The sequence below is a fragment of the Ambystoma mexicanum genome, chromosome 12 (assembly GCF_040938575.1).
Source record: "Ambystoma mexicanum isolate Mex_15411 chromosome 12, UKY_AmexF1_1, whole genome shotgun sequence".
NCBI classification, from domain to species: Eukaryota; Metazoa; Chordata; class Amphibia; order Caudata; family Ambystomatidae; genus Ambystoma; species Ambystoma mexicanum.
In genome coordinates this window covers 375,895,108-375,910,625 of record NC_090936.1, presented here as the reverse complement: position 1 = coordinate 375,910,625, position 15,518 = coordinate 375,895,108, and the positions used below count along the sequence as shown (strand labels likewise).

The following is a 15,518-nucleotide window of genomic DNA, read 5'->3' as shown; positions in this document are numbered from 1 at the left end:
TCACGCTCCTGCTGTGCTCACTTGTTGAAAAGTTGTAAAGCTCACCACTTTCTCTTTTTACGCCTGTAATCTTCTGGTTTTGTCTCATCTTTTCACATTTTCCATTGCTCGTCTATTCTCTTTGGCCTCTCACCTTCCCATCTTACTCCTCTCAAATCCATTTACAACTCCTCAATCCGCCTCCCTTTTCAGTCTCTCCTCAGCAGTCTATTGCCCCAGTTCTTAACAGTCTTTGCTGGCTATCTTTTCATTCTAGACTTCAATTCAACTTTGTTTCATATTTAAGTCTCTGCACAATCCTTCTCTCTATCTCTTCTCTAGTCACTTTTTAATCCCCTGCACAGTCTCTTCGTTCCCAATCTTGATTCTTCCTTGTGACAATGTCATCCCGGCCCGTTTCCGCTTGTTCAGCCTTTTGGACCCGCTGCATTAGAATGCACTCCCACTTAGTTTACGTTCCCTTTGTTATCCTTGGTTTTGGTTCTTAATTTTGTTATGTCCATTCCTCTGTTATTGTACCATTGTTGAGCACATTGTCGTTTAGCACCCTATAAATAAAAATAAAATGCAAAATACAAAAGTTCAACATAATCCTCTTTTTTTAAAATAACTTCTGGTCTCAGTACTTCGATTGATCATCTATGGGGTGACAGAGGCCATCCATTGGCTATGCACAGGCGTTCTCCTGGTGTCGAAACCAGGAGACACTATGGACCAGAGACAGGAAGCGCAGGGGCCTATAAACCCAGAGTATCTGGTAGATAAGAGTCCTGCTATTTGGAAGTCATACTCTAGATCTGGTGGGATTGGCAAGCGCACCAGACTTGCCTGCATGAGTGGAAGGAAGCAGCAGAATTGGATAGTCCTGTCCAGGAGCCATTCTCCAGACCTTGTGGCTGGCAAACACACCAATGAAAATAAAGACTACTTGCAAAGAAGTCACAAGCAGAGATTACCAGGTATTCTGAGGTCAGAGCACAGGGTGCATAAGAAGGAGAGAAAGCCAAGCATGGGGTAAGCATCTACAAGATCACATCCAAAAGAGAAGAATGTCAAAAGCACTACCCAGTGTCCATATCAACCCATTAAAAATCACACTTGGAGCGACTAGAGTAAAGACAGTCTGAATAAACCCAGTTTGAGGGGAAAAACAGTCGTGGAGGACCAGATTTTGACTGGAGACTTGTTGCACTCTAGTTTCTCTGGAGACCAGACACTGAGAACTGTAAGACCGTTTTACCAAGGGCTTCTAGAACCAAGGCAGAGGGAACTCTCCAACAGGGAGAGTGGGGAGAGGGCCTTGGGTGGTCTCAGGGAAACAGACCTAGAGAACTGTGCCGGACTTGGTACTTTTGATGGGAGAAGCCAGCCTGATTTTGACCCAGATCGAGACCAGTGCTGAGCCTTACAAACATTTGCTGTACTTGTGCAAGTATATTTGTCCTCATGCTATTTGAAGAAAAAGGTACAGATTTTTGGTTTTCCTCTACTCCAACTTAAAACTCTGTTTCACAATATAATTATTTTTGTTTGACACTTCTCTGGTCTCAAGTCTTCTAATTAATCCATGAGAGAGGCCTTCCATTGGCTATGCACGGGAGATCTCCTGGTGTCCAAACCCGGGGAGATTACCCCAATGCCATGGTACAGGAGAGAGAGTCTGGTCTTTCGCCTCAAAAAGCGAACATGAAGAGAATAGCCTACTTCTCCCTGATAGAAATCTAGCTTCAGCATGCATACAAAGGCTAACTGAAACCGTTAACAGTGGGCCCAATTAAAACATGCACTTCTGGTGTGGGGGTGTCAATATTCACATTTAGTACCTGAATTTCTTGCATTGCTTAAACCCAAAGCTTTGGAAGGGATGGGGGAAATAACTGAAAACCAGTTAAACAACAATAAATGCCAAATTAGACCTCTCAGGTTTCTCCATTGGCCCTGAACCCTTTTTATCTGAACGCCAAGTGGGTTTTCCGTGGTCTCGTACCTCATGACTCACTCCCAGATAGTTTTATGAATAGGCAGGTCCATGGACATTGTCCGCACAGAGAGCTAGCGGTCCCATCTGTCTGCATTGGCTTCCTCCTGATTTTTCTCTGCATGCCTGCCTATTTAATATCACCACAATTCCAGACCCAACCTCATTCCTTCTCCCACCATCTGGTCCTGCCTAAGACTCACAGACTGCTGGAACCTGCCTACTCTTAATGACTTTGTCCATTTTATCCAGTTTAGACCTTACCTCGCCACCTGATGTTTTACCCCCCAGCCCCCTTATGTGGGGTCTCTACACTATGCTGTCTCGGCTTGACTACGACTTTTCCTGCCATCTCCTCGTTTTGATCTTTTGCTCAACTAGACCACATCATTCTTTTCCCAAGATGTTACACCCTTCCTGCCACATCCACAGTCTGATATTGTCACATCCTCTCTCTTTGGGTCGCACTGACTCGTCCATCTCTGGACTTCCACTCTTCTCCTCTCCTGATATTATCCCCCCTCCTCCTGCCAAGGTCTTTCCCTTGATGTTACAATTGCCTCCATTATTCCCTTGGTTCTCACCACCTTTCTTCGGTTTGCTCGCTCTTTCTCACTGCCATCTGCATTCCACTCTCACCTAATTTCACATGCTCCTCTTTGGCTACCAACCCCTCCCATCCACTAACCCATTGATGTTACCACCTTCCCTTTGGTCCTATCTGCTCTAACAACCTCCTCCAACTTGCTGCCATCTTTCCACTCTCCTTTGACTCTCTAGCCACTGCTTCTTCCACTGTTTGCCAGACTCTTTCCTTCTTCAAATGCAAGCTTCATGCTCATACAACCCACATTACCTAATAGGGGTGATGTATTTTTATAGTGTGTTGTGTTCTACGCCTTTGTGGGTCTTCTAGTGACTTTCTGCACCCGCAATCTTTAATTTGGTGAGGCTGTGATTGGCTGTTCTACCTGAGTGCACCCGAGGCTGGGTCCGAGTTCGAGGAGCCGAGTCAAGTCCATAAGTGCTCTGTCTGCCATCTTGTCTTTGCCCTTATCCTCTTAGTTGCTGCCCGCCATGTGCAGAGCGCTTTGATGCTTCCAGTGTGTAATTTAAATGCTGGAAGCAAACTTTGTTTCACTAAACGTGTAGGGATAAGGGAGAAGACCTTTGATGTACCAGGTGATGCTTCAACTGTAGCCAAATGCTTGCCACCACTGTCAAGTGCCGAAAAACCAATTCCCTTAAAGGAAGAGCTTTATTTTCCCATGTTGTAGTTTTGGGTGCGCTCAAGTGGTGCTTCAGGCTCCCACCCAGTAGGGAAGGAGCACCATCTGAACTGTCCTGTGTTGTGTCACCGATTGTCCCATGCCACATAACAGGGACAAAGATTGGGTGACCAGGGAATCTGTACCACCCCTGGGCCCAACATCCACTCACTCAGGCTGGCACCTAAGCCCCACCTTGTGTTACCATGAACTAGGCAGAATAGTTACTGTTAGTCAAGATTGTATGCAGTACCCTTTGGGTGCACTACAATAACCTTGACCTCCTGGCAATAGGGATCCAACCTTTGGTATAAGTCTGAAATACACAGGTTGTTAGAGTGGTCGAGCAGCCAGGCTCATCTAAAGAGGGGTCAATGTGAGCAGTAATGTGACAGAGTTTCACAAATACAGTTATCCAAATAAACATTGACACTCAAGGCTTCTTGATAAAACAGTTATTAATTTATTTCACAGTCAGGTATAATAAGCCTTCTTCAGAAAGGGAGCAAAACATGTAACACTTAAATATACTTCAAAACACACTCAGTTTCTCTAAATCAGATGACACCCATTGGGGATGGTACACAGACACTCCCTACACCCTCAGGTGACTTAAATTGCTAGGACACTGTGGACATTGATTTATCACTGGTACATTTAGAGAAATACTGAGATAGGTGTAAAAGAGAATAGAGGAATAAAACAAAGGTTAACAAATAATGCATAAACAGGCAAGTACTTTTAAACTCCTTCCAACACACAAAGTCAGAGGTGAAGAGGAGTCTCTCAGGGAGCCAGGACAGCCAATGTTAATTGCACAATGTCAAAGAGAGCTGAAGATGACCTTTGCAGGTAGGTAAAAAGTCTTGCACAATGTTTTTAGAAATGTTTGTAGAAAAATAGAACACTTGAAGGGCCACAAGCTGGGACGCCTTTGAGGGGGAAAGCTTTAGCAACTCTACAAGGTAACCAAGACAGGTCTCAACCGAGAGCAAGTAAGGCTACACAACAAGAGGTACGTTCTCTTAGACTTTACAGTACCTCTGGTTAGAAGAAATGGTTCCAGCTGGCTTTTGTACTGTACAGCTCTGCAGACCCTTTTCCTGAGCCTCAGTCGTAGTGACAAGAGGGAAGACATCTGGGGACTCCTGCTCTGCAATGGGAAGGACAGTGGCAGTAATGGGCAAACTTTGATTCAGCAGTTCTTTGATGTTTCAGCTCCTCGGTTGACAGCAAATAGTAACACAGCGGTTCTCTGATACCAGTTCAGACTTTCCTCACATCTGGGGTCCAGCAATCTGTTGAGGTGGCTCAGGCTTGGTCAGTCCTGCATCAGATAAGTCTGGAGGATCTTCCTAGCGCTCGGGTCCGACTTCAAAGCAACACACAATCTGGTGTTCCTCTCCCTGGCTCTTCGGTTCCAGCAGCAACTGCACGGGAAACACAACCAGCTTTGAGAGGATGTCTAGACGGGCTTACTTTGGAGTTGATTGGTCGCACCAACTCAAAAGGGAGAAGTCGTCCTTGCAGGGCTTCTCTAGTAGAGGTGAATTCGGAGCTTCAGCACGGCAGCATGACTTCACCGGGCAAACCTCACTCACTTCCTGCCCCTGCCAGACATACTGGTGCCAGAGTTTTTTTTTTTTTTTGATTGATTGATATTTTATTTCTATCGCGCTCGTACACAAGTGTTTCAGAGTGCGACAAGGCAAGGGAGGGGAGGGGAACAGGGGAGAACAAAATAGCGATCTTACTAGGCCCAGTGACATTGAGAACGCGCAAGTGCATGGGAAGAGGGGGAAGGGGAAAAGTGCATGGAAGAGGGGAGAGGTGGAAAGTGCGAAGAAGAGGAGAAACCGATAAATAACAATAAATAAATAATAAAGGCAACAAACAATGGTAATGCAGCCAGCAATTTGCAAGTGCTAGGTTTAAGGCAGCAGACAGGGTAGGTCCGATAAGTGCAGGAAGAAAAAGGGGGGGCTGTATGGGTACAGATACAGACCCCAGTGCAAGGGGTGGCCCGGAGGCAGTGCGGGAGGGTGGCAGGATGAGCAGGTACCTGGGCCCAAAAGAGAGGGTGGCCAGGTGCACGGTGCCAAGAGAGAACAGATCAGCGGGGGAGAGGGGGAGCGAAGGCAGAAGAAAAGAGGAAGGTCTTGAGGTGCTTCGAGAACCGGAGATGGTTCTCCACAAGTTTTAGAGTGGCAGGGAGGCTGTTCCAGAGAGAGGCCCCAGCCAAAGACAGATCTACCCCCAGCTCGTTTCTTAGAAAAACGACTGACCCTGAGTGAGTTGGTGGTAGAGGAGCAAAGAGCTCGAGAGGGGAGGTATTTGCGGAGGGATAGCTGAAGGTATTTTGGACCCAGGTGGGCTTCACTCGTGAATACCACCAAAGACAAAACGAACAAAGCGACCAAACATGGTTTGGCACGCAGGGTAAATCTCAAGGACCACCGTCCTGACAAGAAATGGCAAAAAATTAAAACCGGGGGCCATTTTGACGAAATGGGCACCCATGGATGCCTTACCGTGGTTGAGAATGCAGCCTGCGGATTAACACACAATGGTAGTAAAAAGTAAACCACTGCCACCAGCCATTAATTGTAGGAAGGGTAACATAAAAATGGTACCTGAGAAACTAGACAAAGGTGATACTAAGTAACCCCTCCAGCACCCTATGGTAAGATAGTGTGTACTGGATCAAGAAAGTTACAAATTGTAAGTAAAATCAATTTCACTTGACTGCTCCCGGAAACAGTTTCACCAAGAGAAGGTATTTAAACCTTGGGAACATCCAAGATATTTCCCTGTGTCACTGCAAGGAAGGTGCAGTGTGACACAATGTAAAGATGATGCCTATGGAGTTTGTCAGAGTCCAAAGTTAAAAAGAACACAGAAATTAAAACACATTCAAATTACATGAGATAAAACGTCCTAAAGTCCAGCAAGAGAGTTGGGGTCTCTAAGGTAGAGGGCAATTAGGACATTTCTGAGAATTCTCCCTAACAGTTACTCTTTATAATTTAACTTAATAGGCAATAAAGAACATTTCATGTTGAAGTAATGGGAAAATGTATGTTTGCTAAGTGCAATGAGATGCTTATAAATGACAACATTGATAATACTAGAAAGAAACTGTATTCTGCAAGCAGTGGGCATGAGATTGTGTTTAGGATTTTAAAGTTTTTTTTCTCACATGTCTTTCAGCTAAATCGTGGCTCATAAAATATGTATGTGTGTGTGTGTGAGACACGTTTCCTCTTCAAGTAAAGTACATGCTGGATCTTTGCCTCTCCCACTTTGTTTATATTTACGAAAGGCACCCAAATTCTCCCGTTTGTAATGCTGGGCTAAACTTGGCCTCTTAGGAGATGGAGCACATGATGTGGAAGGCTATTTCCGATTCTGACAGCTTTACATCTTCCGAGGTGGATGTTTTAAGTGAACCAAAATTACTTACGGTCATTGTCATGGACTATCTGAAAGTTCTTCACTGATGCTTGAGTGACTCGCCCATGGAAATTCAAGACATATGACTGAGTGTCGTCATTCCAGACAGGGGCCTTGTTATGCAGCTCGATTATGTTCTCCAGGTTTTTACTTTGCCACTTTGAAAGCAAACCCTCATTATCCTATTCAAAAAACAAATAGATGAGACATTTCTAGAGCGTCATTGCATCTCCTTTACCTCAATCAAAATATGTTTGAACGGCTAGATTCAGAGAAGATTTAAATCAAAACTTGGAGTATGTGTAGGAAGGAGCAAATATGTCAAGATGCAGTAAAGTTTGATAGCCTTTTAAGGGTAACCCAACATGGCCTGAGCGAACAACTGCACCAGGAATGTGAGCTGCAAGACCAGTTACCATCATATGTACTAGGGCAAAAATATTCCATGCACTGATTGCGGGTATTCTTACAAAGCACAGCATGACTTAACCTGATAGGCAAACATGTTAGCAGCAATACAATTCACTTATTTTATGGTACTGCACTTTTGCAATGGGGGAGATACCTTAGGGTGCTTCGGTAGCTACTTGAAAGGATCCAGTGCTTGCACACAGTTTGTTATTTCTGCATATTTACTGTACAGCTCAATCCACAATGGACCAAATTGTAAATTCTCACGCAGCAGGTGCTGCTCTTTTGGCCTCCAGATTTTAAAATCTGTGCTATGGAAGTGAATGTCCGTGTCCTTACCTTCCTCTATGAAATGGTAAGGACCTCGCCATTCACTTAATCATCCCATTAAATAAAACAAAACCTTGAACATCTTGGGAGGGGGATGGGGGGGGGATACATTTCATGGCAACTAGGTCAAAGTAGCAACACAAACAACTGATGTCAGCACAGACTCCCAAACTACTACTAGTGCGCTTCATGGTATTTTTTTTTAAGAGACAATGCATGGCTCAATCATAACTTGTATTATTCAAAACTTACATTTCGTGGCCTGAAAGGAATACGCTCATGATTCATATTCATCCCAGGAATGAGCACTGTCATTTTTCTGGGTCCCTTGAATCCAAGTACATTTGTCTCCTGTAAGAAAAGATATGTATGGTTAGCAGGTATATAGTTCTTGATATAAAGGTATGCACCGGGTTAAGGTTTTGTGGATGTCACTGTGGTGTGTGGTTAGAAAACATTTTGGAACCATGCAACATTAATTAAAAGAGTTACAAGGGACATTCAAAAGAAAGATGCTGAATGTGCATGGCTTCGATATTTGCTAAATGAAAAAAATGAAAAGAATTAAATGGCCAATTTGCATAAGGAGCAGCAGAACAGGCGGTTAAAGTACATGCAATATGTTCAGCCAGATTACATAAGAGAGGGGCATTACCTGTTGTGGGGAAGTCTGTAAAGTTTGCTTCCAACTCAGACAGGGAAGGTTTTGAATAACCGGTGCCGAGTGAGGATGTGTTTAGCCAGACCTGTGTGGGCTGTAGTTGAGTGAGTGACGGATAGGGGGATTGCAGTGTGGTCAGACCAGTCAAGTGGGACAGGGTCTGCACAGGTGATGAGGGGGGTGGGTGGCTTATGTAAAGACCAGGTCTAGGGTGTTGTCTGCTTTGCTTTGGGGGAAGAGCACAATTTGCTAAGCTCCCATGGATTTAGTCAGTGTGAAAAGCTTGTCTAGAGTGGTTGTTGGCTTGAGACTCGGGGACGTTAAAATCTTAGAGAAAGACATTACTAATGTGTGCTAATTTGCCAGAGGAGAGCACGTTGGAGATGTCAATGAAAGTCACTCCTGTGAGGTGGTCAGTAGATGAGGTGGGAGGTGATGGAGTCCTTGAGATAAAAGACCTGCCATGTGATTCAAACAAGCTTGTTCTCGGAGAGGGGATGATGGAACATGGCCAAACACTCGGGTGGATGATTGCCACTCGGCATATTGGATGCAGTAGCCTTGGGGTGGGATGATGTGGTAAACCATTTTTCAGTGATGAACAGGGCAACAAAGATGATGTACAAGATGAGGACAGAAATCTCTGCAGCATGAGCAACTGTTGGGCGAGCATTAATCAGTATGAGAGGGTGTGTGTGCTCCGTGGGTGTTGGACAGAGGCAAGGCCGATATTGATGAGGTTTGCTAGGGCTGCCCAGTGTGCTTGGCCACTTGAATCATAGCAATGGTGGGAATAGGCTATGGAGGGAGGAGAACATGGTAATTTTTTTTAGAATAGTAGTGACTACTTTGTTGGTTTGATTATTTGTAATGCGCGCCAGACCCAAGGGTATCAGGACGCAGAAGAAACAGGCAAATGTTCAGCTTAGGTTACAGAAATGTACATATATATACAGAACACAATATATACACAAAGGAAACAGTAAGCATACTCTATACAGAGGAGTGGTACAAAATCTTGGGTATTATATACAAGCAGATTAGAGGCATGCAGGCAGCAGGAGTTACAAAGCTCAAATCTATATGCATTGCAGGTTAATGGGGTGAACAGTCGGGCATACACCCTGCGCATTTAGCAGTCATTTTCTTTAATCCAATTGACAATATGCCTGAAGTGCAAAAATGTTTGGTCTGCCCTCAGGGAGAGGGGTAGGGAGTTCCAGAGTTGTGCAGCTTTAACTGGGAAGCTGCACCCTCCCACTTTGGAGAGTCTAAACCTTGGAACCAGTAGGCAATTGGAACTGGCCCATTCTTGTTGGCAGAGTGGATGATTTTCTGATAAACCTTTCTGAAAGGTAGCGAGGGGCGGCATTGTTTAGGCATTTGTGTTAAGGAGGCGGCTTTTAGTAGAATTTTATTGTTGGTGGGGAGCCAGTTATTCTGTCTTATCTCAGAAATGTGCTTTTTTGTTATGCCCAACGCTGCTCTTAGGGCATTGGTTTGGAGGATCTGAATTTTGTTAATTATATATTGGATGCAGTAGCCTTGGGGTGGGATGATGTGGTAAACCATTTTTCAGTGATGAACAGGGCAACAAAGATGATGTACAAGATGAGGACAGAAATCTCTGCAGCATGAGCAACTGTTGGGCGAGCATTAATCAGTATGAGAGGGTGTGTGTGCTCCGTGGGTGTTGGACAGAGGCAAGGCCGATATTGATGAGGTTTGCTAGGGCTGCCCAGTGTGCTTGGCCACTTGAATCATAGCAATGGTGGGAATAGGCTATGGAGGGAGGAGAACATGGTAATTTTTTTTAGAATAGTAGTGACTACTTTGTTGGTTTGATTATTTGTAATGCGCGCCAGACCCAAGGGTATCAGGACGCAGAAGAAACAGGCAAATGTTCAGCTTAGGTTACAGAAATGTACATATATATACAGAACACAATATATACACAAAGGAAACAGTAAGCATACTCTATACAGAGGAGTGGTACAAAATCTTGGGTATTATATACAAGCAGATTAGAGGCATGCAGGCAGCAGGAGTTACAAAGCTCAAATCTATATGCATTGCAGGTTAATGGGGTGAACAGTCGGGCATACACCCTGCGCATTTAGCAGTCATTTTCTTTAATCCAATTGACAATATGCCTGAAGTGCAAAAATGTTTGGTCTGCCCTCAGGGAGAGGGGTAGGGAGTTCCAGAGTTGTGCAGCTTTAACTGGGAAGCTGCACCCTCCCACTTTGGAGAGTCTAAACCTTGGAACCAGTAGGCAATTGGAACTGGCCCATTCTTGTTGGCAGAGTGGATGATTTTCTGATAAACCTTTCTGAAAGGTAGCGAGGGGCGGCATTGTTTAGGCATTTGTGTTAAGGAGGCGGCTTTTAGTAGAATTTTATTGTTGGTGGGGAGCCAGTTATTCTGTCTTATCTCAGAAATGTGCTTTTTTGTTATGCCCAACGCTGCTCTTAGGGCATTGGTTTGGAGGATCTGAATTTTGTTAATTATATACTTATTGGACCCTAGGTATAGTGACTTGCATAGTACAATTTGGATAGAATTAGAGCTCTGGCCAAGATGATGCAACTGTTTGTGGAAAGGAATGGCTTAGCAGCTCTAATAAGCTTACAGGTATAAGCCGTATGTGAGGCCATAGAGTTTACCTGTTTGGTAAAAGTGAGGGTGGCGTCTAAATAAAAACCTAGTGTTTTTACCTCTTTGGCAACTTTGATGGTATTGCCATCGATGTTAAAGGTAGAATATTGGTGTCCAAGTTTATTAAGATTTGGGGTGGTGCCGAGGATGATGAACTCGGTTTTGTCATCATTCAGGCATAGACCGTGGGCAGCCACCCATGCCTGGATGATGTGGTAAACTCTATTCACCAAGGCCAAATCCTTGTAATCTCCCGTAAGTGGTAGGAGGATCTGGGTATCATCTGCATAGTTAGTGCTTTGCTGGTGAAATGCAGGATAGCTGGTCTGGCCCTTCGCCCCATCTGGCCCAAGGAGGTGAGGTTCTCGTCTTTGACGGTCCTATTCGGAGGACAGAAGCAATGAGGGTGCCAATGGAAGACAGGTGAAATAAGTGGTGGGTGGAACAGGCGAGTGGTGGGGCCTGGTCGCGTGACCAGCAGACTACTCAATACTCAGTTCATCTCAACTCTCACCTTCTCCCAGTTTGATTATTGTTCTGCTTTGCTAATTGGTCTCCATACTTTTCAACTTGCCCCGTCACCATTCTATTTATAACTCTGCTCTGGTCTGATCCTGCACCTTAATTTCCCCTTCGCTCCTATCGCTTAGCTTCAATTTCAAAGTTGTAACCTCGGTTTTTCTCAATTTTTAAATGCATTCATGGCTTGGCTCCTATTTATGCTCCTTAGTTACTTAAAACTAAAGCACTGTAACTCTGTTGCTCCATTTATGCAATCTTCTCCTACTTTTTCTATATTCTATCGTCTTAAAACTCACCTATCTGCTCTTGCATAAATTGTTGTACCTAAAACCATTTTTGTAATTTTCATTTAATTTGCGCAGTTACAGTACTTTGGCAAATGTGCTATAGGAATTAATAAATCCAAATACATACAAGGTGCTGTTTCTGACTTGCCAATGACCAATGGACAGTGCACATTTTGAGGACTGCTGCTAGGTAATATACATTTCTGCTTTGCACCTCATCAGACAACTCCCTCATACTGGACATTTCTCCCGTCTACAGCCCTTCAGGCTTTGCTGGGGGATATTCATTTCAAATAAAGTGGGATTACTTCAGGTGATCGTCAAGGACCTAGATTCAGTGGATTCTGAACTGCTGACACCCACAAAAGATTAAGTGACTACCAATAGGTACTTAAATCTAGGGAATTAGCCTTTTGATTAGCTAAATATTTCAACCAGAACATTTAGGCTAGGATATATAGAGGAGGTGAATGCAAGAGAAGACTGGTCATGGACCAGGAAACTAGAGTATTCAAAAAGAGATGTAGAGAAGTAATGTCATCTGATTGGGGGTGGGGGGGTGTGTAAGAGCACAGTTAGTAAATAATATCTCAAATGTATTACCATTTGCTGTATACTTCCAGGCCACACTGCCCTGAGCCCGCACTACAGACTTACCAGGATGAAGTAGAGTTGGATTGATTTATTGATGATTTTCTGAATGTGCCATTAGTTAACAACGAAGTTGAATAGCCATTTGTGACTTCAGGGCCCCTGACGAGAATACTGTCGGGCTCTATAAGGGGTGTGCAGGCTTAGTGGATTTCAAGCTGAAGCTGCTCTACGATGAAGTTCCTGCTAATTTTAAATTGTCCCCTCCACCATTGAGAACCTTATTAAAGTTCTTTTAAAGCTTGCAAAAGAGTGCCAAAGTTAAAATCTTTCTTTGCTAAACTTCAACATTAAATGGTTGCCCAACATAATATATATATTTTTTATTTTTATTTGTTTTTAGTCAAAAATAAAAGACCTTACAATCAATGTAACATGATGAACATAAAATATCAATCCATAAATTAAAATTTGTACAAAAGTACATTGGATTTAAGCAGCATCAAATCTCAGCATTCACTAGCTCTATAAAGTTGAGATGCATTTTCCAGTTCTTTCTCAATAATATTTACAAGATTTGTTGTTTTTAATACCGAAGTGTCCGTTGATCCCCACATACATTTAATCCAAATCCACTCTCTAGCTAGAATCGTATTAGCTTGCACAAAAGAATTCATAAGAATGCATCGTACATTTTCAAAATGACAGCAATATAAGAACAGATGTTTTAAGGTCTCCAGCGCTTGATTACAAAAACGACATACCTCATTGGTGTGAGCCAACGTATCTTTATACCAATGTTTCGTTCTAGATCGAGTATGAATTAAATCTAGCCTAAATCACATAAAAGTGCGACGAACATTAGAACAGGGGCAAAGTGTTAAGACATGCGCGGTCTATGCTTATGCATAAATTTACAATATTCCGCACATGAAGGGTAGATTTCCATTTTCGTACAGGTATCGCCCCAATCATCTTGCAATAACTTTTTCTTGATTTTCCCTTGAAATAGTGCCAAATCTTCCATTGGGAAATTGATCTTTTCCAATAAAGTTAACATGCGTTCTTTAAATTGCACCATAGAAGGAGGGTTGTTATCTGCTAGCATTCTGTTGAATCCAATGTATAGCGAGTTTCTAATAGGAAATAACATTTTTGAGAAATTAGTTAACATACGCTAATTGTATCTGGAAGAGAGGGAGTTAAGCCCCAACTCGTGTCTTATCACAACATTAGGCACTAATAAAGGTAAGCCTAATACATCTTTCCAAATCTGCCCTTGGAGTTGGTCCAGTAGTGACCCCAAGTCATGCAGGGTAAATTCAACTCCGTATAGTAAAATGGCTTAAACTTCTTTCAAATAAAATTCCAAAAGCGGCAATAGAGAGAATTTGCAAATTTTTTTTAGAAGAATTTTCATTTGGCATTTTAGTGGAGAGATTTTCACAATCAATTGTTCTTTCATGAATTTATAAGAGGTGGTCTTCGAGAGAATCAATCCTAAGTACGGTAAAGTGGGGCTGATTGTAATAGGAGAAACACCAATTTTCCATACAAACTTGCATATTTTTTTCTTATTAGAGAAAATAATAATGTTAGATTTTTGAGGATTGACCACCAAATTATTAGAATTACAGTATTGCATGAAACAATCAAGTTTAGCTTGAAGACCTGAGTCCGATCAAAAAATAAAATGTCGTCAGCGTACACTAACCAAGACAAGGAAAAGGCTCCAATACGAATTGCAAACAACTTCTTAGTATTCCATAGGTCTTCTATATCTAGTAAGTAAAGATTGAAGAGTATCGCAGCTAAATTACAGCCTTGTTGGATTCCTGTAAAAGATGGAATAGCTTGGGTTAGTGAGCCTTCCCTGTTGATTCTAACTTTGAAATTAGTTCTATAGTGCAACATTTGAATAAGAGTAATGAGGTATTGGGGGAATTTTGGTTTCCTCAATTTTTCCCATAATTTGCTCCTTATTACCCCGTCAAACGCAGCTTTCAAATCTAGGGAGGCAATAAAAACGAGACTATGAGACGGGCATGTGCTATAATATGAGCCAGCAAACACGCGTTAAGGGGGTTCCCATCCCTTTCCGAAATCCCACTTGCGAAGGACACATTGAATCATTGTTGTGTGCAAATATTTCAAGCTCTTTTAAAATTAGGGAAGCAAATATTTTCGCTGCAACATCAATGATCGCTATAGGTCGATAGTTATTTGGGTCTTCAATTAAACCTTTTTTGTGTAAGGGGATGATAATTGAAGTAAGCCAAGACTCCGGTATCCTTTTGGATTTGAATATCTCTTGGAAAACAGTATAAAAAATAGAGGCCCAGTATAAAGGATCGTCCTTTATTAAACAAGGACGGAGTCCATCAGGACCTGCGCATTTAGAGCTTTTTAGTTTCTGAATAGCCTCAAGTATGTCATTCTTTCCCCAAGGACAAACGTTAGGAATTAGATGGCAATCAGGTGGGGTATCGAGCACACTAAAGTTTTCTGGGAGTGCATGTATGGCGAGAAAGAAAAGTCCAGGTTGCACTATTAATGCCAGAGACAAACTCACGCGAAGGCTCTTTATTTAGAGATCTTATCGTGTTCCATATATCTTTAGTCTTGCGTTTACAAAGCAGAGTTACTATTTTGGTTTTGAAATAGTTTGTTTGCGTCGTGAATCTCCTTTACTGCTTTTTTATATGAAAATAGAACCTTTTTTTTTAAGAGCAATATACTCAGCATTTGAGCACCACATGGACTTCTTTAGCATCCGTATATCAGCGTTTTTCTTTCTTTTTAGAACAGCTATCTTAGCACAGAAGTCATCTCTGTTATATTCACAAGAGAGGTGCTCAGACTTACGAAAAACACCTTTCGCCAAATGTGTGGCAATCATTTCACAATTCTATTTTAGTATTACAGAATTATACATGCCATTTTGTGCTTTATCTTTCCAGAGGTCTCTATTGACAATGAATGTGAAATCTCTGCATGTAGCGGGAGACCAGTTGATCGAGACACCTGGTCTATGGCTTTGAATTAATGCTAATTGAGCTACTGGCGGACATAAGGTAAAGTAGTTCGAATTGAGGTGGTGATCATTACATGATCTCCCAAATCGGTCCTATGAGTATTTATTTTATTTAGTCATAGAACGGGAAAGTCCATTTGAGCCAAATATGTGATCGATCCATGAACTTGCATTACCCCTGGTCAATTAAATGTATATTCCAGGTTTTAAGGAACTTACACCAAATCTTTCCTTTTAAACCAGAAGCTTGGTGATGGTGTGAGTTGGGGCTCTTGAAGATGCCATAGTATCCCATATGGGAATTAAAGTCTCCTCCGATAAGGAT

General features: G+C 42.6%; 2 protein-coding genes across 4 annotated transcripts in view; one reads left to right on the top strand and one right to left on the bottom strand.

Annotated features, from left to right (window-relative positions):
• TULP3 (TUB like protein 3) overlaps positions 1 to 15,518 on the bottom strand; it is a 1,058,170-nt gene that overhangs the window by 59,362 nt on the left and 983,290 nt on the right. For all 3 annotated transcript variants that reach the window (XM_069628512.1, XM_069628513.1, XM_069628514.1), the window contains 2 exons: positions 7,693 to 7,791; positions 6,710 to 6,881 (listed from right to left, as the gene is read on the bottom strand). In XM_069628512.1, the coding sequence (XP_069484613.1) occupies positions 6,710 to 6,881; positions 7,693 to 7,791 (271 nt within the window). The remainder of the gene's footprint in view (positions 1 to 6,709; positions 6,882 to 7,692; positions 7,792 to 15,518) is intronic.
• Positions 1 to 15,518, top strand: part of CCDC91 (coiled-coil domain containing 91) — a 735,207-nt gene that overhangs the window by 647,893 nt on the left and 71,796 nt on the right. The gene's annotated exons all lie outside the window — the stretch shown is intronic.